This window comes from Mizuhopecten yessoensis, unplaced genomic scaffold (assembly GCF_002113885.1).
Source record: "Mizuhopecten yessoensis strain PY_sf001 unplaced genomic scaffold, ASM211388v2 scaffold3901, whole genome shotgun sequence".
Lineage (NCBI taxonomy): Eukaryota > Metazoa > Mollusca > Bivalvia > Pectinida > Pectinidae > Mizuhopecten > Mizuhopecten yessoensis.
The window spans coordinates 276,829-303,560 of NW_018405276.1; the positions used below are offsets into that span (position 1 = coordinate 276,829).

General features: G+C 38.0%; 3 protein-coding genes across 6 annotated transcripts in view; 1 reads left to right on the plus strand and 2 right to left on the minus strand.

Moving 5' to 3' along the window:
• LOC110448189 overlaps window positions 1–12,925 on the minus strand; it is an 18,284-nt gene extending 5,359 nt beyond the window's left edge. For 2 of the 4 annotated variants that reach the window (XM_021494310.1, XM_021494308.1), the window contains exons 1-5: window positions 12,870–12,925; window positions 8,926–9,652; window positions 7,124–7,646; window positions 6,023–6,240; window positions 5,080–5,414 (exon numbers count right to left, since the gene is read on the minus strand). In XM_021494310.1, the coding sequence (XP_021349985.1) occupies window positions 5,080–5,414; window positions 6,023–6,240; window positions 7,124–7,646; window positions 8,926–9,318 (1,469 nt within the window). In that variant the 5' untranslated portion in view covers window positions 9,319–9,652; window positions 12,870–12,925. Of the gene's footprint in view, window positions 1–5,079; window positions 5,415–6,022; window positions 6,241–7,123; window positions 7,647–8,925; window positions 9,653–10,242; window positions 10,373–12,869 lie in introns of all 4 variants that reach the window. The other 2 variants (XM_021494309.1, XM_021494311.1) reach the window with 2 other exon arrangements.
• LOC110448192 (putative per-hexamer repeat protein 5) lies at window positions 10,716–12,429 on the minus strand. The gene is made up of 3 exons (XM_021494313.1): window positions 12,401–12,429; window positions 11,074–11,938; window positions 10,716–10,964 (listed from the first exon to the last, which is right to left on the minus strand). The coding sequence occupies exons 1-3, from the start codon at window positions 12,427–12,429 to the stop codon at window positions 10,821–10,823; spliced, it is 1,038 nt and encodes a 345-aa protein (XP_021349988.1). The 3' UTR covers window positions 10,716–10,820.
• Window positions 12,926–12,975: 50 nt separating the features above from the next.
• LOC110448191 (glucose-6-phosphate isomerase-like) overlaps window positions 12,976–26,732 on the plus strand; it is a 34,990-nt gene continuing 21,233 nt past the window's right edge. The window contains exons 1-7 of the mRNA XM_021494312.1: window positions 12,976–13,166; window positions 23,620–23,710; window positions 24,392–24,529; window positions 24,768–24,902; window positions 25,509–25,652; window positions 26,219–26,290; window positions 26,535–26,579. Of these exons, the coding sequence (XP_021349987.1) occupies window positions 13,030–13,166; window positions 23,620–23,710; window positions 24,392–24,529; window positions 24,768–24,902; window positions 25,509–25,652; window positions 26,219–26,290; window positions 26,535–26,579 (762 nt within the window). The 5' untranslated portion in view covers window positions 12,976–13,029. The remainder of the gene's footprint in view (window positions 13,167–23,619; window positions 23,711–24,391; window positions 24,530–24,767; window positions 24,903–25,508; window positions 25,653–26,218; window positions 26,291–26,534; window positions 26,580–26,732) is intronic.

Here is a 26,732-nt window from a genome sequence, read left to right on the forward strand (position 1 = left end):
AGATAAGACACCTTAGGACAGACTGAAGCTTTTACTTGACAGAGTTAGGAACAGCAGTGAAGCTCGTGTTGTAAAACCTTAGGACAGACTGATTCAGTCAGATAAGACACCTTAGGACAGACTGATTCAGTCAGATGAGACACCTTGGGACAGACTGATTCAGTCAGATAAGACACCTTAGGACAGACTGATTCAGTCAGATAAGACACCTTAGGACAGACTGATTCAGTCAGATAAGACACCTTAGGACAGACTGATTCAGTCAGATAAGACACCTTAGGACAGACTGATTCAGTCAGATAAGACACCTTAGGACAGACTGATTCAGTCAGATAAGACACCTTAGGACAGACTGATTCAGTCAGATAAGACACCTTAGGACAGACTGATTCAGTCAGATAAGACACCTTAGGACAGACTGATTCAGTCAGATAAGACACCTTAGGACAGACTGATTCAGTCAGATAAGACACCTTAGGACAGACTGATTCAGTCAGATAAGACACCTTAGGACAGACTGATTCAGTCAGATAAGACACCTTAGGACAGACTGATTCAGTCAGATAAGACACCTTAGGACAGACTGATTCAGTCAGATAAGACACCTTAGGACAGACTGATTCAGTCAGATAAGACACCTTAGGACAGACTGATTCAGTCAGATAAGACACCTTAGGACAGACTGATTCAGTCAGATAAGACACCTTAGGACAGACTGATTCAGTCAGATAAGACACCTTAGGACAGACTGATTCAGTCAGATAAGACACCTTAGGACAGACTGATTCAGTCAGATAAGACACCTTAGGACAGACTGATTCAGTCAGATAAGACACCTTAGGACAGACTGATTCAGTCAGATAAGACACCTTAGGACAGACTGATTCAGTCAGATAAGACACCTTAGGACAGACTGATTCAGTCAGATAAGACACCTTAGGACAGACTGATTCAGTCAGATAAGACACCTTAGGACAGACTGATTCAGTCAGATAAGACACCTTAGGACAGACTGATTCAGTCAGATAAGACACCTTAGGACAGACTGATTCAGTCAGATAAGACACCTTAGGACAGACTGATTCAGTCAGATAAGACACCTTAGGACAGACTGATTCAGTCAGATAAGACACCTTAGGACAGACTGATTCAGTCAGATAAGACACCTTAGGACAGACTGATTCAGTCAGATAAGACACCTTAGGACAGACTGATTCAGTCAGATAAGACACCTTAGGACAGACTGATTCAGTCAGATAAGACACCTTAGGACAGACTGATTCAGTCAGATAAGACACCTTAGGACAGACTGATTCAGTCAGATAAGACACCTTAGGACAGACTGATTCAGTCAGATAAGACACCTTAGGACAGACTGATTCAGTCAGATAAGACACCTTAGGACAGACTGATTCAGTCAGATTAGACACCTTAGGACAGACTGATTCAGTCAGATAAGACACCTTTTGGACAGACTGATTCAGTCAGATAAGACCCCTTTTGGACAGACTGATTCAGTCAGATAAGAGACCTTAGGACAGACTGATTAAGTCAGATAAGACACCTTAGGACAGCCTGATTAAGTTAGATAAGACACCTTAAGACAGACTGATTCAGTCAGATAAGAGACCTTAGGACAGACTGATTAAGTCAGATTAGACACCTTAGGACAGACTGATTCAGACAGATAAGACACCTTAGGACAGACTGACTCAGTCAGATGAGACACCTAAGGACAGACTGATTCAGTCAGATAAGACAGTGTATCAGTAAACCATCTTTATTTTTGGTGGACAGGACATGGTGTCTCGATCAATGACTAGACAAGCAGCTCAGTGTTCAAACTATAGACAATCACCATGAAAAACACTGTAAGTTTCATAGACAACATTGTCTATATGACCTAATTTCCAACGATGTGTATGGTTCATTGATAAGTGTGGTAGAGAGGGAAAGTGTTCTATAAAATAATTTTTCTTTTTATATTAATTTTTACACATATTTTCTTAATTTCATGATATCAGACATTAAAGATATAGATAAGCATGGTTGTCTTGGTCAAGGTCTGTGGACATTTCAGTAGCTCTATTAGAAGTCTATATTAGAGAACCCATTTGTTCACGGCATGTAAATTGTGAATTCCAAAACTAGACAAGTATGATGAATGAGATAAGAATTGTGAAAATTAATTAGATTTTAACGTCACTATTAGCCAGTTGAGCAAAAAAGTGAATTTCACTAACACTTTGACCTTGTAAGTAACATGATTTCTATATTTGTGACTTCAGAGTAACACACCCATGGCCCTATGCTGACATTTTACATACAGTGACCTTAAAGGAACATATAGCGAAATTAAAATTGTGGTATCAAAGTAACAAACTGTTACCTTTGTCTACAACACTGTGGCCTTACAGTAACATACCATGACTTTAAGTAACAAACCATGACCTTACAGTAACATACTACAACTTTAAGTAACATACCATGACCTTACAGTAACATACCATGACTTTACAGTAACATACCATGACCTTACAGTAACATACCATGACCTTACAGTAACATACTATGACCTTACAGTAACATACCATGACCTTACAGTAACATACCATGACCTTACAGTAACATACCATGACCTTACAGTAACATACCATGACCTTACAGTAACATACCATGACCTTACAGTAACATACCATGACCTTACAGTAACATACCATGACCTTACAGTAACATACCATGACCTTACAGTAACATACCATGACCTTACAGTAACATACCATGACCTTACAGTAACATACCATGACCTTACAGTAACATACCATGACCTTACAGTAACAAACCATGACCTTACAGTAACAAACCATGACCTTTCAGTAACATACCATGACCTTACAGTAACATACCATGACCTTACAGTAACATACCATGACCTTACAGTAACATACCATGACCTTACAGTAACATACCATGACCTTACAGTAACATACCATGACCTTACAGTAACATACCATGACCTTACAGTAACATACCATGACCTTACAGTAACATACCATGACCTTACAGTAACATACCATGACCTTACAGTAACATACCATGACCTTACAGTAACATACCATGACCTTACAGTAACATACCATGACCTTACAGTAACATACCATGACCTTACAGTAACATACCATGACCTTACAGTAACATACCATGACCTTACAGTAACATACCATGACCTTACAGTAACATACCATGACCTTACAGTAACATACCATGACCTTACAGTAACATACCATGACCTTACAGTAACATACCATGACCTTACAGTAACATACCATGACCTTACAGTAACATACCATGACCTTACAGTAACATACCATGACCTTACAGTAACATACCATGACCTTACAGTAACATACCATGACCTTACAGTAACATACCATGACCTTACAGTAACATACCATGACCTTACAGTAACATACCATGACCTTACAGTAACATACCATGACCTTACAGTAACATACCATGACCTTACAGTAACATACCATGACCTTACAGTAACATACCATGACCTTACAGTAACATACCATGACCTTACAGTAACATACCATGACCTTACAGTAACATACCATGACCTTACAGTAACATACCATGACCTTACAGTAACATACCATGACCTTACAGTAACATACCATGACCTTACAGTAACATACCATGACCTTACAGTAACATACCATGACCTTACAGTAACATACCATGACCTTACAGTAACATACCATGACCTTACAGTAACATACCATGACCTTACAGTAACATACCATGACCTTACAGTAACATACCATGACCTTACAGTAACATACCATGACCTTACAGTAACATACCATGACCTTACAGTAACATACCATGACCTTACAGTAACATACCATGACCTTACAGTAACATACCATGACCTTACAGTAACATACCATGACCTTACAGTAACATACCATGACCTTACAGTAACATACCATGACCTTACAGTAACATACCATGACCTTACAGTAACATACCATGACCTTACAGTAACATACCATGACCTTACAGTAACATACCATGACCTTACAGTAACATACCATGACCTTACAGTAACAAACCATGACCTTACAGTAACATACCATGACCTTACAGTAACATACCATGACCTTACAGTAACATACCATGACCTTACAGTAACATACCATGACCTTACAGTAACATACCATGACCTTACAGTAACATACCATGACCTTACAGTAACATACCATGACCTTACAGTAACATACCATGACCTTACAGTAACATACCATGACCTTACAGTAACATACCATGACCTTACAGTAACATACCATGACCTTACAGTAACATACCATGACCTTACAGTAACATACCATGACCTTACAGTAACATACCATGACCTTACAGTAACATACCATGACCTTACAGTAACATACCATGACCTTACAGTAACATACCATGACCTTACAGTAACATACCATGACCTTACAGTAACATACCATGACCTTACAGTAACATACCATGACCTTACAGTAACATACCATGACCTTACAGTAACATACCATGACCTTACAGTAACATACCATGACCTTACAGTAACATACCATGACCTTACAGTAACATACCATGACCTTACAGTAACATACCATGACCTTACAGTAACATACCATGACCTTACAGTAACATACCATGACCTTACAGTAACATACCATGACCTTACAGTAACATACCATGACCTTACAGTAACATACCATGACCTTACAGTAACATACCATGACCTTACAGTAACAAACCATGACCTTACAGTAACATACCATGACCTTACAGTAACATACCATGACCTTACAGTAACATACTACAACTTTAAGTAACATACCATGACCTTACAGTAACATACCATGACCTTACAGTAACATACTACAACTTTAAGTAACAAACCATGACCTTACAGTAACATACCATGACCTTACAGTAACATACTACAACTTTAAGTAACAAACCATGACCTTACAGTAACAAACCATGACCTTTAAGTAACATACTATGATGACATACCCGTGACCTGAAAAGCAGTGACCTGAAAGGCCACCACTGTTGAGTGGCCATGTCCTGTTGTTGTAGCGACTTTCGGGGAAGGCCCCCCACTGTAACCCGCCAGAAAGGTTTTGTCCCGACCCCATAGGACTCGTGTAACCATGAGACGGTCGCTGACACATATCATGGGAGTATCGACGCGGCACCGTGTGTGAGCCAGAGAGGTCCGGGAAGCCATGCTGTTGGGAGGACAGTGAACTTGTAGGAAGACTTGCACGATGGGGCCAAGTGTTGCGACCCTGGCCCCCCATCCCTGTGAAGTCGAGACATCCATCTGACCTACGGTGTGTTGGCATCTGTGAAATAAACGTCAGGATTAGGACCTCAGAGTAGCTTGTACACATGTAATGATGTGTCTGTACATATAAATACCAGGTACAGTCCTAAATAAAGATCAGGATTAGGACCCCAGAGTAGCTTGTACACATGTAATGATGTGTCTGTACATATAAATCCCAGGTACAGTCCTAAATAATGATCAGGATTAGGACCCCAGGGTAGCTTGTACACATGTAATGATGTGTCTGTACATATAAATACCAGGTACAGTCCTAAATAAAGATCAATAGTTCAGGATCATTAATGTCAATGTTCCATTATTTGAATATAAAAAGCATTCTAGCTATAGGTAAACTTGACATATATTTGGGACTTTGAGTGACTCTTACCTATCTTAGGGAATTAAACTACTTTAACCTGCAGTATGAACTTTACCTTGACCTGGGTTAGGAGTTTTCTATCACCATGACCCTTTATTATGAGCGTCCTTGACTTGTCTTGTGTACTTTGAGTGATCTTTATCATACTGAACTAAGTTGTGTTGGTATGAGAACCGAACACCAAAAAATAAAATGTCCTTAGAATATGCAAATAATTCTGTCCTATCCTGAAGATGGTGAGTTACCTTAGAAAGACGTAGGTCATCTATGTCCCTGGGGGATGGGGTACGGCTAGTGAACACTGTCGGCACACTCAGGTGGGTCTGGTTTTCAGGAATAGGTTCCATGTGACCAGATGGTCCACCAATCCCGGACAGGAGGTTAATGACAAGGTCAAGGTCTTCCTCTGTGGCAGGATGGCTACTGATAGCTTGACCAGGGCACTGGACACTGACAGTCTGGCCTAAAACCAAGGAAAAGAGACCAAAGTTAAAATAGGAAATGTCAGTATTAATATTATGTATACCCCACAGCTATGTAATTCCATGATACTTACTGGTAACTATATATAACTTCTGTCTGCAATTACATAGAAATCCTACTACAAATAAGGTGTCAGGGATGTACATGTAACAAGTCACTATACTGAAGATTATATTGAAAATTGTTTATTATTTCACTTTTTTCTGTTAGGACACACACATGTTATATGACAATTTCAAGGACTTTCTGTCAATGAAATGTCATGGACTATCTGTTATCAAAATATCATGGATTATCTGTTATCAAAATGTCATGGACTTCCTATTATTACAATGCTATGTACTTCCTGTTATAACAATGTCATGGACTTCCTGTTATTACAATGCCATGTACTTCCTGTTATAACAATGTCATGTACTTCCTGTTATTACAATGTCATGGACTTCCTGTTATTACAATGCCATGTACTTCCTGTTATTACAATGCCATGTACTTCCTGTTATTACAATGTCATGGACTTCCTGTTATTACAATGATATGTACTTCCTGTTATTACAATGTCATGGACTTCCTGTTATTACAATGCCATGGACTTCCTGTTATTACAATGCCATGTACTTCCTGTTATTACAATGTCATGGACTTCCTGTTATTACAATGCCATGTACTTCCTGTTATTACAATGCCATGTACTTCCTGTTATTACAATGTCATGGACTTCCTGTTATTACAATGCTATGTACTTCCTGTTATTACAATGCTATGGACTTCCTGTTATTACAATGCCATGTACTTCCTGTTATTACAATGTCATGGACTTCCTGTTTTATGACCCTGTCGTACTTGGTTTGGAGATTACTCACCTGCAGATTTTGTCTGTGCATCGTCCCTTGCATTATCTTTATCCTGCAGTTGCACCAAGTTTTCCTCTTCTCCAGCATCCTCATGCACCGGATCTAAGCCAATCGGCACCAGGATATCTGATTGGCTTTGGGGTGTCACATGACTGCTGGCGAAGGGATCTAATTGGCTACTAGCACCAGTCGGGTTAAGGTCTACGTAAAAGGCACACTTGCTCTCATCAGGGGAAGATTTCCGTTCAAACAACGAGAACAAAGAAGTTTTGAAAGTGTTGTTCTTGTTCAGTTTTGGAGATCCATTGGTGGGAGTATTTTTCTTTGGCAGAGCAGCACCACTGTGAAGAGGGGAATCTCGGGAGACTTTAGGAATGAGATCTAAGGAAGCCATTTGCTGAAGCATGTCTTTATTCTCTGTACTTTCATAGATTTGGACTAGTTTGTTGAGCAATGTTGTCAAGGTAACAGAACACATGTGGTGATAGTCTGAATGGACTTTGAGAAACAACAGCAGACATTGGCACAGCACCTGTCAACATACACGAGGACAAAATACTGACTATTCTTCTTCTTATAACTATCATAAAGCTAGACTTATTTACCTCCTTAATGAAGAGAGTTCCTAAGTACAGTGGTTAAGCAATGTGCATTAAATTGATAATCAAGAGGTCCAAGGATCGAATCCTTGTTGTAGAGGCAAGTTGTTTTCTTGAGAATGGAAATTACAATCAACTGTTTCTTTTATACAATTCTTTCCTATAGTAAAAGGGCAATTGAGCAACTCCAAGGTATAGAAAAATTGCTTATCAAATTAAAACTCTTCTGCCCTTGAGTTACATCCAAGAACACCAGCAGTGGGACGTACACTCAACTTTAATCATGTTTTCGTCACTATTAGATCTGTATGCACAATGCAGTAATCAAAGTTACGGGAAATATTCCAAAGAAAGTAATAGGTTGTGATTTATGGCAAATATGATAAATTGTGATACACCTTTACATCAACATTACACAGCCCTTAGCCCTATAATGTGCATGATGCATGCTATTCTAATGGCTGTATTTATATATGAACCCAGGAGTTAGAGGAGACTTTCTCAAGTTTTCAACTCACCTGAGGGTTAGTGGAACATTTCTCCAATCTTACAACTCAACTGGGATTCATAGGAGAATTTCTCTTATTTTACCACTCACCTGAGAATTAGTGGGAAATTTCTCAGATTTTGCTACTCACCTGAGAAGTAATAGGACTTTTTCAGATTTTACCATGCCACTCATCTGAGAATTGGTAGGACTTTTCTCAGATTTTACCATGCCACTCACCTGAGAATTGGTAGGACTTTTTCAGATTTTACCATGCCACTCATCTGAGAATTGGTAGGACTTTTCTCAAATTTTACCATGCCACTCACCTGAGAATTGGTAGGACTTTTTCAGATTTTTCCATGCCACTCATCTGAGAATTGGTAGGACTTTTCTTAAATTTTACCATGCCACTCACCTGAGAATTGGTACGACTTTTTCAGATTTTACTATGCCACTCACCTTAGAATTGGTAGGACTTTTCTCAGATTTTACCATGCCACTCACGTGAGAATTGGTAGGACTTTTTCAGATTTTACCATGCCGCTCATCTGAGAATTGGTAGGACTTTTCTCAAATTTTACAATGCCACTCACCTGAGAATTGGTAGGACTTTTCTCAGATTTTACCATGCCACTCACCTGAGAAGTGGTAGGACTTTTTCAGATTTTACAACTCACCTGAGAATTGGTAGGACTTTTCTCAGATTTTACCATGCCACTCACCTGAGAATTGGTAGGACTTTTCTCCAGTTTCTCTCCCTTGTCCAGTCTTGACTTCAGACCTGACATGAGCTTTTCCATCTCCCTGAGTTTCCCGCCTGGGTCAATACCGTTACTACTGCTGTAGACGGTCTGAAACGCTCCACATGTCTCACGTCCCAGCCGCTCACACCGAGTATCCTTGGTAACACTTTGGAGAGAGTCGAGAAGATGGGTGCCTGCCCCATCAAACTTCTTCCACGCGTCCAGGTACTCGACCACTCCCTCGTAGCTGCTCTGTACCTGTGCAGCAAACACACTCTCTCCCTCCTCAACAAAGAATGCCGACTGTGATTCACCAGCTCCCAGAGGTCGACTCCCAGAGGTCATCAGTAGGTGTTTCTTCAAGCTCTCCATGGCAACAGAAATTTGTCACCCAATCAGACTGCCTAATACAAAATCTCTTTCGTATGTGTTCATCATGATGGCATTCAAATTTTTCCAACAATGGAATATGACTAGATATGCTGATCAACGGTGGAAGGTTTCTAGCACATTGTTGCTACATGTACGTATTTATAATTGGATGCTATGGAATTAATCACTCGTTTGATATGGAATGCACATGATGACCTTGCACGCCATAACAATCATATTTACATTATGACCGTTGAGGTCAGTGCCAATTTGATTTCCTTTTACATTTTTTGGGGGGTTTGTATTTCCTGGAAGTCTGTGCTGTCTGTCTGATCTGAAACAAATAACAGCAAAAACTGAAGTGTAGTGTATTTCCACTTTTCCTATCCCACTTTACTATTCTTATATATGCAGACTCAAATGCTTTTAAGCTATCTTAAATTATTATTGTTTTAAACCATTTTTTTAAAGGAAATTTGAGGTTATACTCTAAGGAGAACAAACATTGTATGTCATGTTAATTTTAGCACATTAATGATTTCATATTTTAAATTATCAGCTTTATAAAAAAAAAAATCACCCGATCATGATAGGATACAGAATAGTTCATACATGTATACCAGAATTCTTGGAGATCAATCTGTGAGCTTTACAATCATTTCAACCCTTTCACCACTGTAGACCATAATGGACTCATCCAGATCAATGCATGGTAAGAGTTTACTTAAGTTACATAGGGGTGAAAGGGTTAAGGGAATATAAAAATATTATTTCAAAACCACTAATCATTCCTTAAGAAAACAACTCACTTTATTGAAGTATGTATAAAGTTAGAGGTTCAAGATACTGTCAATGATGATTAGTAATTTTAGATGAGACTAAAAACAGAATACCAAGTAAACTATATGTATTTCTGTACCTTACCTCACTGTGTATGTGGACTTAGCAGCTGTATGACTTCATGTGTTATCCATATCATACATACATTGTATATACATAGATTGTTCTGTTATCAGCATCACCCAAACATCATCCTGACCGATCACATCGAGGACTGATAATGATATAATGTGTAATATATATCAATAAAATAATGCTGTTTTCTAAATAATTTTGGCCTTTTAATTATTAATCACCTTAATATTTCATCATATTAAGGTGAATTAATAAACACACACATGACAAGTTTAATGAGGGTTAACAGTTATACAAATGTATCAATAGTGGTCAGGTTTAACACCCCCCCTCCCCATTTCAATATTTGTAAATGATATGTGTATGAAGCAGTGGGATGTATATACATGACATTAAATGATGTCACTTGAAAAAAGATCCCCCAGAAAAATGATGAGGGTTTGTTTAACCCCCTTCTTGCAAACATTTGAATGTGACCACGGTTTTCGAAAACATTCAAATACCCACTAAAATCTCAAAGGGAAACATTGATTTAGTTTTGACTCTATATATATAAAGGGGCTAACTTTGCCTAAATTTGACCATAATTATATCTGACGCAAAATGATCACTGTTGATAACAATGTACTCCTGTTTGTCACCTCTCGGCCAGTAGTACCACTGCCCGTCACCTCTCGGCCAGTAGTACTACTGCCTGTCACCTCTCGGCCAGTAGTACCACTGCCCATCACCTCTCGGCCAGTAGTACCACTGCCCGTCACCTCTCGGCCAGTAGTACAACTCCCCGTCACCTCTCGGCCAGTGGTTCTCTTCTCGGCCAGTAGTACCACTGCCCGTCACCTCTCGGCCAGTAGTACCACTGCCCGTCACCTCTCGGCCAGTAGTACCACTGCCCGTCACCTCTCGGCCAGTAGTACCACTGCCCGTCACCTCTCGGCCAGTAGTACCACTGCCCGTCACCTCTCGGCCAGTAGTACCACTGCCCGTCACCTCTCGGCCAGTAGTACCACTGCCCGTCACCTCTCGGCCAGTAGTACCACTGCCCGTCACCTCTCGGCCAGTAGTACCACTGCCAGTCACCTCTCGGCCAGTAGTACCACTGCCCGTCACCTCTCGGCCAGTAGTACCACTGCCCGTCACCTCTCGGCCAGTAGTACCACTGCCAGTCACCTCTCGGCCAGTAGTACCACTGCCTGTCACCTCTCGGCCAGTAGTACCACTGCCTGTCACCTCTCGGCCAGTAGTACCACTGCCAGTCACCTCTTTGCCAGTAGTACCACTGCCAGTCACCTCTTTGCCAGTAGTACCACTGCCTGTCACCTCTCGGCCAGGAGTACCACTGCCCGTCACCTCTCGGCCAGAAGTACCACTGCCCGTCACCTCTCGGCCAGTAGTACCACTGCCTGTCACCTCTCGGCCAGTAGTACCACTGCCAGTCACCTCTTTGCCAGTAGTACCACTGCCAGTCACCTCTTTGCCAGTAGTACCACTGCCTGTCACCTCTCGGCCAGGAGTACCACTGCCCGTCACCTCTCGGCCAGAAGTACCACTGCCCGTCACCTCTCGGCCAGTAGTACCACTGCCTGTCACCTCTCGGCCAGTAGTAACATTTTGTGTAAGACATTGTATATTGGTATTTGGTTCATTGTAGTTGACAGTCAACTTGACACCGTTGTAAAGCGTCGAGTCGCTTCTTAAGGTGCTTCTGAATGCAATTCACTCCACTTCTGGTGGCGTTTAGAGGCATTTTGAGTAGACATTTATTTCTCAATACTAGTGAAATTTATGTATATGTGCAATAGGTGGTAAACAAGTTGCAACCTAATTTCTTTTAAAATAGGAGTTTTTAGTTATAAAAAGGTCTCACATGCCTGTTTAAATAATAAGTACCAGAAAAAATGGTTATTATATAATTTACTAATATATACACAGATTGTGATTGATTAATTTCAGAGCTGGGCTGTTTTCGTTTATCGTGGTCCAAACAGGTCGTACCTAGTAATCTGATGCTGCTTTCAGGCGAGCCTTGACAAAGCCTTGCAAGGCCTGCATAAACATTTGCAGGCCTATAGGTCCGCCAGGATTTATACCCAAAAAAGTTGCATTTAAAAACAGACATACCAGTTTTTCCGAATAAACGAACAGGCCCCTGGCAATTGAACTATACTTGAAAGTGAAGATATTAAAAGGTTTCATGGGTTTAATAAAGCTATATTTAATTGGTATTAGGGAAGTCTAACGTTACATTATTTACCCAGCTAATTAGTAGAAAATTGGTTCTAGCTTGTTGGAGTGATTTCTCCAGTGTTTGTTTAACCTGGTCTGAAAAGAAAACACGGATAGGGCATTTACCACTTGATTAGAAAGACTATTCCAGTTATTTACAATTCTTAACTTAAACGATCTGGTTATTCTGGAGTTCCAAACATTGACTTTGTACTCGATTTGACAGTCACATTCTCAAGTCAAAAGTGGCATCCTTAGTGACAAAACCGGAAAACTTATCATGTCCCCCAACACAAACAATATTATCAGTATCAACCTATTAAAACTATATAACCAAACCAAATAAAAACGTGTCCTCGTCAAACACAGCTTGTTTGATGATGATATTATGCTAAATATACGGTGTTTACCTTCAAAAACGCATGCAGCAATCAAACCGGAAGTAGGTATCACCCCTTCTTTTGGTCTGTCTCTAGAATTTTCATTGACTTGCGCACAAACGCACGATAAACCACAAGGATCACGATAGAGGACGTGAAGGTCACTTTGGTTTCACATTGCACCGGTACGATGGCGGATATTAAGCGAGCTCAATTGACTTCAGAAAAATCCTGGCAAGCGTTGCAAAACTACTTTGACAGCAATGCCGCAAATATTAATATGCTGGAGATGTTCAAGATCGACCCAAAGCGATTCGAAAAATTCAGGTAAGTTACTGTCAAATGTTGACGAAACAAAACTGATACAGATGTCAAAATGGGTAACACTCGTAGAAAACAAACATTCTTGGGAATCCCAAAATATTTACTGGTAAGGTAAGGTTAGCAGACGACAAAGGAAAGACTATAAACATGGCTGAAATGCATGATTACAGCATCATTATGTTCATTCAGTTTGCTATTGTTTTAATCTAAAACTTAGTAAAAGACAAGAACTGGAGGATAAAACTAGATGTGTTGAAAATCACGATTTTTGTTCTAACCTGATTGGGAATGGGGGCGTTTAAAGGAGCAGGAAAGTACATTCGATGTTTAAGGACATTCCAATATGGCTGTCACACCAAACAGTATATCAAATTAAATAATGCATTCTGTTAGCATTAAACAATCTCTGTAACAAAATCATCATCATCCAATATTTCTCAAACATAATTGAGCTACATCCACACTAAATTTCAGAAAAAAAACACATTTTAATAACTGATCAATGCAAAACTCGCTTTTTATACGTTCATTTTCCAAGCTAAATAAAAGTCACAATTCTGGAGAAAAAAACCACATTTAAACTTGTAAATAAATATCTTAAGGTTGGGTATCCATGGAGATGCATTTGTCAAGAAAAATGTGAGAAAATGCTTCAAATCTCGAGAATGATGACATGTATTTTGATTGGATATTTTACAATAATTCATCAAGCTAACAAGCCTTTTGATATAAGTCAAGCCATATTACCTGAGTGAGAACCTGTAGTGAATGGTGCACAGGTAAAATCTCACTTGCTTTTTCCCAACCTCAGCCAGCCTTGTTCGCTTTGTGCTCAATTGTGATTTATTCAGGGAAAATATATGCCCTTATTCTGGAGATTTGACACATTTTCTTACAGTTTTCTCGACAAATGCATCTCCATGGACATCCAACCTTATGATATTTACAAGTTAAAATGATTTTTTTTCCTGAATTGTGACTTTTATTTAGCTTGGAAAATGGACACATAAAAAGAGATTTTTTTCATCAGTTATTGAATGGTTTTTTTCTGAAATTAAGTGTGCATGTATCTCAATTATGTTTGAGAAATATTGGATGATGATGATTTTGTGACAGGGATTGTTTAATGCTAACGGAATGCATTATTGAATTTGATAAACAGTTTGGTGTGGCAGCCATATTGAAATGTCCTTAAAGGGCATTTAACTACCATATATCGACCTGTTAAACATCAGATGTGACTCGGTGATGCGTGACATTACACTAATTTGTAAACCCTTGAGTGAATTAAGTGACTACATCCTGCTTTATGTATATAATTTTAGGAAATATTTGATCCGTCGTTAAAGCTGTAACAGTGTTATCATGTCAGGCCAAAGATATAAAAAATTATGTTTCATGTGTCTTAATTAACAAGCCTTTTTCAAATATAGTCGTGACTCGTGAATAAATATATATATATATTCCAATACAGCACTTGGCTTTGGAATCAGAAAAAAATGTGCATGTCCTTACACTAAAAGGAAGAAGTGAAATTGGGGAAATTTGGTATAATTGTCCAAAACAAAAAATATGGTTCATTTTCATGATAATTCATGTAAGTAACACATGTCTGTTAATAATAGATTCTAAAGTTGCTTGCTACATTTCTTCACCTGTCATAAAAAATATTGATATGTGCAGTTTTTCCCAGTCCCAAATTTCCATTTCCCCACAATAAGTTAAACGACTATTGGCCAAATGTATTCAACTGTCCTATATCAAGCAGTAACAGAAAGCCAGGGCTTGCTGGGGATTGATTTTCAGGTCCAAAAGTCAAAGGTAAATGTCAGTGTTGATATCAATAGAAAATTCAATTTTGCGTAGAACTTGACAGTTACTGTCTGCTGTACACTATTTCTGTCATTATATACACTACTATGTACACATTGATCAGTATAAAACATCAAACCCTGCCATCCCCTCAACTTAACACTGATAGAGATTAGTATTGTTCCACAAGTCAATATGTCTCTGTTTTGAACGCCCCCTCCACTTAACACTGATCGAGGGATTAGTATCGTTCCACAAGTCAATATGTCTCTGTTTTTAACGCCCCCTCAACTTAACACTGATAGAGGGATTAGTATCATTCCACAAGTCAATATGTTTCTGTTTTTAACGCCAGAGTAACCTTTTGGACCTTTGATTACTCTGGGGGTTGTATGACACCAGTGACAAATTTAATGAGATTGCATATAACTTAGACCACTTGCACCAATCGCTTAAGAAACCTTCCCAGCTCAATAAAATCCCCTGATCAGCCACACTTGTGTTTTTTTTTTCTTTTTAAAGAAATATTAACTTTCTTTAGTATTTCAATTGTTTTTGATTTTGGGATTATTTTAATCAGAAAGAAATTTGATTATAAAAATAAGATATAAGATTTATGACAAACTTTATTTTTTTAGTCGGTGGGCATGCATTTAAAAATACCAAATAACACGAGCTCTATAGAGCTTTTAGCCGACATACTTGTTACATACAAAACATTGATACTGGAGATAGGGTTAAAATATCAAGAACGATACTTCATAGTAACCCTTTATCAATTTTTATTTTTAAAGCAGCAACGTATTTGCATTGGTAATGTATGATTTAGGAAAAAGTGCAGTGACCCTAGATTTAGAAATTTGGAAAAGATGTGACAGTTATTTTTGATTAACCAACATTTTTTTACATAGATCCTTAATGTCAATTTGTCAAAAGTGACTAGAAAGTTAGAAACACGTTTTGAATACTTAGTTTGGCCTTAACAAAAATGGTGTGTAGTTATTGATATAAAACTGTCCATTGCCTCGGGCAGAAGAAGCTTTCAGGACGGCCTGTTCATTACCGGTATTTTCTTTTAAATCCGACAAACCTCCTAAACATTTATACCAAATCAGGGCTGGGACATTGGAAACAGACGTTTTTGATGTTCAGCCTATCATTAACATCAGATAGAGTAGTAAACTGGCAGCCTGTAATACAAGGTTCAATGATTTCGTGTTACGCAGACCAGGTAAATATCAGATTTGTTAAGTTGGTAAAAATGAGTTTTTGTGTTTGTACAAGGTGGAAATTCGATACAAGCTCTGCATTGCCTTATGAGTCAGAATACACCATTCTGAAAGGTAACTTTCATCTAGTTTAGCGTAAAAAATCAGCAGTAAAATTGCATATATCTTAAAAAGCATTGTACAAAAGTATTAAATTTATAGTTCCGGGTAATACTCTTAGAAAGTTTGAGTTTAAAACCCTTTCACCACTATAGGCCATAAAGGACCTATCCAGATCAATGCATGGTAGAGTCTACTAAAGTTACATAGGGGTGAAAGGGTTAAGGTAGAGAGTCTCTTCAGTTTTCTGCTGTAAAAAGTGGTCTTATTTAAGCAGTAATTTCATTTTTCAGTCAAATTGGTTATTTCCTCTTTATTCATAAGAGGACAATTGTAGATGGCGTCTTTTAAAGGTGTTAGAATATTTTGAAATTATTCTATGTAATGTTGTTAAGTATTATTAAATATCATGATCCTGTTAACCCTAGAACATCTGATAAACTTCTTGTATCCAAAATTAATCTATTATCCAGGCAAAGCTCACAGTCCCTCATTATAAGGTATTTCCTTCCTGTTCAGGGGAACTGTCCTCGTTCTTGACAGCATATATACAATAGCTACTGTCATGGGTGGAAATACATTTTACAAGTACAAGTCCCATGGTGGAGCTGATTTTACAAAAAAGGAAGTTGTAATGAAAACTTTTTTTTTGTGTTTTGTGTTTAAAATGGTCTGACCTGTCTATAGCGACCGCCCTAAGGATCAGTTTTTAAGAATGATTGCTATAGTCAGGTGGTCCCGTTTTTAAGAATGATTGCTATAGTCAGGTGGTCCACGCTATAGACAGGTGAGATCCGGATGTTGTAGAGTCATTATCTTGATTCTTTCGACTTTAACTGGTACAATGTAGGACCATAACTTCACCAAACGGATCTGATCAACTCTTTACTACAGGAATTTGAATACTTAGATCTTGTCAAAAAGTCTATAGAGGAAATTAAAGTGCAATATGCTATTCCAGTGTACCAAATTGATAGCATTAATCTCATTCCTGATACAGATATCCAATTTATCATTAATGAACAGCTGTTTTTAGAGACACTTTTGATGGATATAAGGGGCAAAACAATATCATACTCTTCATACAGGAAAAAACAACAAAACATTCGAGAAAATAATCTTAAAGATGAGATAAAGAATATTGAAGATTCAGAAAGAATAGATTGGGAAATGTTAGAAAGGAAGAAAAGAGAACTAGAAAGTATTCGACTCCATAAACTAAAAGGAAGCATAATCAGGTCTAAAGCAAAATGGATAGAAGAAGGAGAAAAACCAACTAATTATTTTTTTAATTTAGAAAACAGAAATTTTACATCCAAAATTATACCAAGAATAGTAAAAGAAAATGGCACTTTAATTTCTGATCAAGTAGACATTCTGAACGAAATTATTTTTTTTTATAAAAAATTGTATAATAATGATGATACTATAGAGGATGTTAACTTAGACAATCTATTTGAAAATATTGATATTCCAAAGTTAAATGTTACAGAATCTGAAAACTTAGAAGGTCCTATCTCTATAACTGAGGCATCAAAAACTCTTTATAAGATGAAAAATAATAAAAGTCCTGGCTCAGATGGATTCACAGTCGAATTTTTTAAGTGCTTTTGGAAACAGTTAGGTATTTTTGTAGTAAGATCTATTAACAATAGTTATGAAAATGGTGAACTATCTGTAACTCAAAAACAGGGCATAATTACTTGTTTACCAAAGGGAGATAAGCCACGTCAATTCCTAAAAAACTGGAGACCAATTTCTCTTTTAAATATAGTATATAAAATAGCTTCTGGAACAATAGCAGGTAGAATAAAAACAGTCTTAGATAAACTTATTAATACTGATCAAACAGGTTTTATTTCTGGGCGTTACATTGGGGAAAACACCAGGTTAATCTATGATATAATGCAATTTACAGAGGAAAATAATATACCGGGGATGTTACTCATGATAGATTTTGAAAAAGCTTTTGATTCCGTATCCTGGAAATTTATTGATGAAGTATTGGATTTCTTTAATTTTGGACATAGTATCAAAAAATGGGTAAAAACTTTTCAGAAAAACTCTAATTCGGCAATTAATCAGGGGGGGAATCTGTCAAAATTCTTTGATATAAAAAGGGGTTGCCGACAAGGTGATCCGATATCACCTTATATTTTTATCCTCTGTTCGGAAATTTTGGCAATCAAATTAAGAAATAACAAGAATATCAAAGGCTTAAAAGTACTCGAAGCTGAACAACCTATTTTACTTTCACAATATGCAGACGACACATCTTTAATTCTGGACGGATCAGAAATATCACTTAGAGAATCTATAAAAGAATTAAAATACTTTGAAAAAATATCCGGATTAAAAATGAATTTGGGAAAAACCGAAGTAGTTTGGATAGGGAGTAAAAAATATAGTGATGAGGTTATGGCTAATGAATGGAATTTACAGTGGGGACATACAAGGTTTACACTTCTGGGTATTGATTTTCATGTTGATCTACATCGTATTCCAAAAATAAATTTTGATAAAAAACTAGTAAAACTTAAAGCTTTGATGAAGACTTGGAGTAGGAGAATACTTACACCAATAGGGAGAATAAATATAATAAAGTCTATCCTAATTTCTCAATTTAATCACTTATTTATCGCTTTACCAAATCCTGATAATACATTTGTCAAAAAGATAAATACAGAAATATATAATTTCCTCTGGAATAGTAAGATTGATAAAATTAAAAGAGATGTAATTATTAAAAACTTTTCTGATGGTGGTCTCAAAATGATTCATATTAAATCATTTATAGACTCATTAAAACTAACTTGGATTAGAAGATTACTCTCAACAACAGGAACATGGCAAATTATTTTTAATTCAAATATTGATAAAAACCTTCTTGTAAACTGTGGACCAGACTATATTTCCTTTTGTCATAATAACTGTAAAAATCTTTTCTGGAAAGATGTCTTTCTTGCATGGAAAAATCTTACTATTCTTGAGGAAAAATATACAGATTCAAAACAGATCTCCGACATGCCTATATGGTTAAACGAAAAAATCAAAATAGATAATAATAGTGTTTTTTATAAGGATTGGTATAGGAAGGGAGTTGTAGTAGTTAATGACTTAAAAAAGGATAACAACAACTTCTTCAGTTTTTTTGAATTAAGAGAAAAATATGGTGTTAGAGCAAATTTCTTACAATATCACGGAATTGTTACAGCTATAAGGGAGCTTTGCAGTCGGTGTAACTTGACCCATCCAAAAATAGACTATCCTTTTATTCCAAGAAAATTACAAATATTTGCTAAAAAACAGAAAGGTACAAAAGATTTTTATAATGTGCTTAGTAAAAATGATATAATTGCAAGTGGAACAAAAAAATGGAATGAACAATTTGAATTTGATGAAGGTGATTGGAAAATGATTTTTAAACTCCCTTTTTCTGTAACAAAAAATACAAAATTGCAATGGTTTCAATTTAGGGTTAATCACCATATTCTAACAACAAATTCGTATTTATTTAAAGTTGGGTTAGTAGACAGCCCTTATTGTAACATTTGTAAAACAGAAATTGAAACGATAGAGCATACGCTATGGAACTGTGAAAAAGTTCAAATTTTACTTGTTAACTTAGAAAATTTGTTGAATTCACTGTTCATTCCATTTGAATTTAATAAGAAATCTTTTCTTTTTGGTACATATCGTCAGAATGGAATAAACAGAAAAGTGGATAATATGATCATCATTACAATAAAACAATATATCTACAAATCAAGGTGCCTCAGGAACGAACTCTGCATTATTGCCCTGAAAAATACACTAAAAGATACATATACAACTCAAAAATACATTGCTAGAAGTAAGGGAGAAAGCTACTTAGACCAGTTTCAAAGAGAATGGGCCAAACGGCAAAACTTTTTTTGAAACACCCAAACTTGAAATTACGACTGATTTACCATAAGTAAGTAACTTATCAATTTATAAATATATTTGTTGTATTGAATAAATGTAAATATTGATTACGCTCACACTGACAGCTAGCTTAGAAATTCAAAATGTAATCAAAATTTTCAACAATCCTTCCTTTCCTTTTTGATAATTGTATGGATGTTTGTATGATAATGAATGAGTGTGTGTATGTCTTTATATATGTTTGTGTTATGTCATGTTATGTATATATATTGTAACTGTATTGTATACTAATGTAAAAATTTGAAAAAAAAAAAAAAAGAAAAAAAATCATCTGCAATAGTGCTTTATGCCACAGGGACAACAACTATTTATGTTAAAAAAGGCCCCCCTCCCTCCCTCCCTCTCCATGTGTACTATTACCAGTGTGCCCTAGGGCCCTCCCCTCCCTCCCCCCCTCTCAATGGGTACTATTACCAGTGTGCCTTAGGACCCTTCCCCTCCTCCATCTCTATGTGTACGATGCCCAGTGTGCCTAAGGGCCCCCCCCCCCCCCCTCCCCCCCTCCCTCCCTCTCCATGTGTTCTATTACCAGTGTGCCCTAGGGCCCTCCCCTCCCTCCCCCCCTCTCAATGGGTACTATTACCAGTGTGCCCTAGGGCCCTCCCCTCCCTCCATTTCAATGTGTACTATGGCCAGTGTGCCTTAGGTCCCTCCCCTCCCTCCCTCTCAACGTGTACTATGACCAGCGTGCCTAAGGTCCCCCCCCCCCCCCTCCCCCCCCCCACCTCCATGTGTTCTATTACCAGTGTACCATAGGTGCCCCCCCCCCCCCCCTCCCCCCCCCCACCTCCATGTGTTCTATTACCAGTGTGCCTTAGGACCCTTCCCCTCCTCCATCTCTATGTGTACGATGCCCAGTGTGCCTTAGGTTCCTCCCCTCCCTCTCCATGTGTTCTATTACCAGTGTGCCTTAGGTCCCCCATTCCCATCTACCCTCCCTCCCCCCCTCTCAATGGGTACTATTACCAGTGTGCCTTAGGGCCCTCCTCCCCTCCTTCCCTCCCTCTCAATGCGTACTATGACCAGTGGGCCTTAGGTCCCCCCCTCCCCTCCTTCCCTCCCTCTCAATGTGGACTATTACCAGTGTGCCCTAGGGCCCTCCCCTCCCTCCATTTCAATGTGTACTATGCCCAGTGTGCCTAAGGGCCCCCCCCCCCCCCCTCCCCCCCCTCCCCCCCTCCCTCTCCATGTGTTCTATTACCAGTGTACCATAGGTGCCCCCCCCCCCCCCCTCCCTCCCCCCCTCCCTCCCTCTCAATGTGTACTATTACCAGTGTGCCTTAGGTCCCTCCCCTCCCTCCATCTCAATGTGTACTATGACCAGTGTGCCTAAGGTCCCCCCCCCTCCCCTCCCTCCCTCCCTCCATCTCAATGTGTACTATTACCAGTGTGCCTTAGGATCCTTGAGCTGTGGTATCTGTGTACATTGTAAATATAAAAGTGTTGCTATACGTTACACCAAGTTATTTCTGATGTATTTAAATGCGATATTGAGGTATACAGGTTATTTCAGGTAAGTGGTAAGTTTCCACAGTTAACAGTGCACGAACAACCCCCTGAAAACTGATCCACCTTAATTTTTCACAGAACTTAGAGATGGGAGATAGTCTGACCTGACTCAGCAGTATAAATATAAGATTTTTGTAGTGCTGATATAAAATACCAACTATCGACTGTCAATGTCTTGATATTGATAGTAAACCTTGTGACATGGTTGTTATATACAGTACACATTACGTGGTGGTTGAAACAAAATCTTCATGAGGACTGTGTTATCAAATAAACTAATGCAAGGCCAAAATAAAAATATGTGTGTTTCCTGTTTCTGCTTGAAAAAATTAGTCAGTAGGTAAACCTTTTTTTTTTTACTGTGATTGTAATCTGCCAAGGAAAACCGAAAACACCCATATGCTTTGTTTGCTTTTGGCCTAAATGTAACCTGAAAAAGGAGTTTGACCTAGAATAGATGCACATAAATGTATTTTTTTCAAAGTGTCCAGTCATTGTGATCAGTATAAAATAGATATAATCATACCCTAATAGTGTGCTGGCTGCCCCTTGACTACCCTAATAGTGTACTGGCTGCCCCTTGACTACCCTAATAGTGTGCTGGCTGCCCCTTGACTACCCTAATAGTCTGCTGGCTGCCCCTTGACAGGTGAAAGTTAACTCGCAGAAAACAATTTGGCTAAATTGGTTTAAATTTAATTAACTCCCGTCCTTTAACTATTAATAGAAAATGAAATACATGGGAAAAATTACATCAAACACAGTTTTCCGTAGAGCTTTAATTTGTCATTTATCGATGGCCATATTTCCTATTTACTGTACCCCAGTTTTGCATCATTCAGTATGGGAGTCGGACATCATTCAGTATGGGAGTGGGACATCATTCAGTATGGGAGTCGGACATCATTCAGTATGGGAGTGGGACATCATTCAGTATGGGAGTCGGACATCATTCAGTATGGGAGTGGGACATCATTCAGTATGGGAGTCGGACATCATTCAGTATGGGAGTGGGACATCATTCAGTATGGGAGTGGGACATCATTCAGTATGGGAGTCGGACATCATTCAGTATGGGAGTGGGACATCATTCAGTATGGGAGTGGGACATCATTCAGTATGGGAGTCGGACATCATTCAGTATGGGAGTCGGACATCATTCAGTATGGGAGTGGGACATCATTCAGTATGGGAGTGGGACATCATTCAGTATGGGAGTCGGACATCATTCAGTATGGGAGTCGGACATCATTCAGTATGGGAGTGGGACATCATTCAGTATGGGAGTGGGACATCATTCAGTATGGGAGTCGGACATCATTCAGTATGGGAGTCGGACATCATTCAGTATGGGAGTGGGACATCATTCAGTATGGGAGTGGGACATCATTCAGTATGGGAGTCAGACATCATTCAGTATGGGAGTGGGACATCATTCAGTATGGGAGTCGGACATCATTCAGTATGGGAGTGGGACATCATTCAGTATGGGAGTCAGACATCATTCAGTATGGGAGTGGGACATCATTCAGTATGGGAGTCAGACATCATTCAGTATGGGAGTCGAACATCATTCAGTATTGGAGTCAGACATCATTCAGTATGGGAGTCGGACATCATTCAGTATGGGAGTGGGACATCATTCAGTATGGGAGTCAGACATCATTCAGTATGGGAGTCGGACATCATTCAGTATGGGAGTGGGACATCATTCAGTATGGGAGTCAGACATCATTCAGTATGGGAGTCAGACATGTTTTGTCACTTTTGTGTTAGCAATCCTCAAAAAAGCTGGTTTGAACCTGGTTTATTTTGAAGTAAAAATAATTCTGTATTAACAGCACGCCACTGAAAACGAAGGATGGCGACCTTCTACTGGATTACTCCAAAAACCTCATCAACGAAGACGTGATGCAGATGCTGTTTGCTCTGGTAGGTTACTGGTTCAAAATCTATTATTCTGTTTGTAAATCTGTATAATACCTAGAAATAGGTTCTTGTTAATGTATATATAAGTATGACCAGGTATCCTTAATGGACATATTTAAATCTGTTTCGTAAAATTTTATAACTGCAAGTGAAAGATAAAAAAAAATGTCTGGATTAATGGTCCATTGGATCTTGAAAATTGTGTGTAATGAAAAAGAGACACCTTAGATATTACAGCTAAGTACTTGTATACTTCATGGTATTGCAGGTATGATGGGACTTCAGGGATTTATCATCAGTCCCATTATAATAAGGTGCAATTCTAAATTATATATTAGGCCACATTTCCCCAAAAATGCTATCAGAAAGATGTATTTTCAAATTAAAAAATAAAGGAACAATAATATATATATATACAATAAAAAAAAGATATAGATAAAACAAGTGAACTAAAAAGTAAAAAATGATGTTCGGAAATTTTATGTCTTTTTAATAAGTTTTTAATTTCGTGAAGTATAAATTGTATAGATATTTTAAAATTATAAATTCATCAAATAGGACACTTCACTTTACAATTAATAAACTGTTGAACATTCCTGTTCCCTGAGGTTTACTACAGAACTGTGTTATGAAGGCTTCGGTCCGTTCCCTGAGGTTTACTACAGAACTGTGTTATCACTTCAGGCTCGGGAACGAAAGGTGGAGGAGATGAGGGCGGACATGTTTGGTGGAAAGAAGATCAACTTCACAGAGAGCCGAGCTGTCCTTCACGTCGCCCTGAGAAACAGGTCCAACAAGCCAATTCTTGTGGACGGCAAAGATGTATGTCTTCTCAGATCTGTCATACAAAAAAACGAAACTTTCCGTATAACAGAAATTCTTCAGTAAATGTTATTAATGTTTCAGTTTTCAAAAAAAATGTTTTTTGCCTAGTGCAATTTATTTCCATTTCTTGTTATTTTTATAATACTTATATTCTTTATTCAAAACTTCTTTGTAGGCCCACTAAAGATTAAAACAAATTTGAATGTATTTATATACCTGAGCTGTGTGTAAATAGGTGATGCCAGATGTGAACGGTGTTTTACAACACATGCGACAGTTCTCCGATGCAGTTCGTAAAGGAGAATGGAGAGGATACACTGGAAAGGCTATCACAGACATCGTTAACATTGGTATCGGTGGATCAGACTTGGTAAGTAACAAGTAAGACTAGATATGCTAAGTGTACAGTAAACCAAGTATTAATTACAATCTTTTAAGTTTCAAACCAATTTCCTTTAGATAATAAGTATCGTCATCAGTGCTAAATGATTGTCTGATGTTGTTTTAATGGTTGTTGTCTGATGTTGTTTTAATGGTTGTTGTCTGATGTTGTTTAAAGGGTTATTGACTGGTGTTGTCTTAAGGGTTGTTGTCTGATGTTGTTTAAAGGGTTATTGACTGATGTTGTTTAAAGGGTTATTGACTGATATTGTTTAAAGGGTTATTTACTGATGTTGTTTAAAGAGTTATTGACTGATGTTGTCTAAAGGGATATTGTCTGGTGTTGTTTAAAGGGTTATTGTCTGATGTTGTTTTAAGGGTTATTATCTGATGTTGTTTAAAGGATTATCTGATGTTGTTTAAAGGGATTTTATCAAACCAAAAAATAATAAACTGTTTTAACTGTTACAACGATTTATCAAATTGAACAAAATTAGGAAAATCTGTAGGTTTTTTTGCAGTAAGAAGAAAAGTTTAATACAGAACAGTATTCATATTGTCATTATTAAGATGTATTGTTTCTGCATGTTACTAGGGACCCTTGATGGCCACAGAGGCACTGAAGAAGTACCAGTGTGGCCCAAATGCCCACTTCGTGTCGAACATCGACGGAACGCACATGGCCAAAACACTCCAGAATCTCAACCCAGAAACTACCCTGTTCATCATCGCGTCAAAGGTAAACAAACAAAATTACACATACTTAGTGTTTGTTGCATACCATAATGTTGTGCTATAACACTTCATCCATGTTTTGCAAGCTTGTTTGGCTTGTAAGATGGTATTCATTCATCTCTTTTGCTTGTCATATCCTGGTAAATTTTTCTTCAAACTCCTTTTTCCTGTGATCCATCTGACCTAGGTATACATGTATTAAACTATGACCTGAATTATTGTGTAAATAGATTTCCAGTAACATCATTTACTTGGTTGCGGGGTGATATTACCCGCTAAAATTGCCCAAAGTGTTAGCCTCTTGGTTAATGTTTTGGCCTTGACTGTCTATAAAGATGCAACATGTTGCCAACACCAAACGGAAACAGGGGATTGATATAGGCCTGTGTGGCCTCTGTTTATAAACATACCTTCAGAAACTCCAAGCTGTGACCATGTGTACTTTATAATCTATGATCTGTCGTTTTAATTAATTCATGATCTGTACGTTTTAATATGATGTGCACGTTTTAGAAAAATAAATGTCTCCTGCGATGTACTTTATCTCCAAATGTATCACTCTTATTACAGACATTTACTACACAAGAAACCATCACCAATGCTACAACAGCCAAGAACTGGTTGATACAGGCGGCCAAAGATGTAAGTCACCTGATCAACATCTGGAAGGGTCCTTGTCCAAATCCCATTTTGTTGCTGCATGTGTAAGATATCGTACCATTTAAGAATATTGATTGAAAAATTCAGGAAATGACAATCTGACTGTAACTGTGGGGATAAAATTGATTGAAGGGCTGATGTATTTCTGATAGCCCCTCTCTAGGATGTTAATGCCATGTATACATGTTGTTCACTGTAAACAGTTTATTTGTAAATTTTGTTTCAGCCTGCATATGTTGCAAAACATTTTGTGGCTCTGTCAACTAATGCTGTAAGTAGATGTTCACTTATTACTTTCAAAATGTTCAGTAAAAATTACTTTAAATTTCTGAAATACCTAGGTGATGCCTGTGAATGGCCTTCTCTGAAGTTAAACCAAACTCAGCCGACATTTATAAACAGAAACTTAAACTGACTGTCTAGA

What these genes read in the sequence shown, in the direction of transcription:
- LOC110448192 (XM_021494313.1), bottom strand. Translation starts at nt 12,429, where the DNA reads ATGAAACCTTTTAATATCTTCACTTTCAA. An exon ending in TTTAATATCTTCACTTTCAA is followed by an intron (nt 11,939 to 12,400) that starts GTATAGTTCAAT and finishes AATTGCATTCAG; the next exon opens with AAGCACCTTAAGAAGCGACT. An exon ending in GTGGTACTACTGGCCGAGAG is followed by an intron (nt 10,965 to 11,073) that starts GTGACGGGCAGT and finishes ACTGGCCGAGAG; the next exon opens with GTGATGGGCAGTGGTACTAC.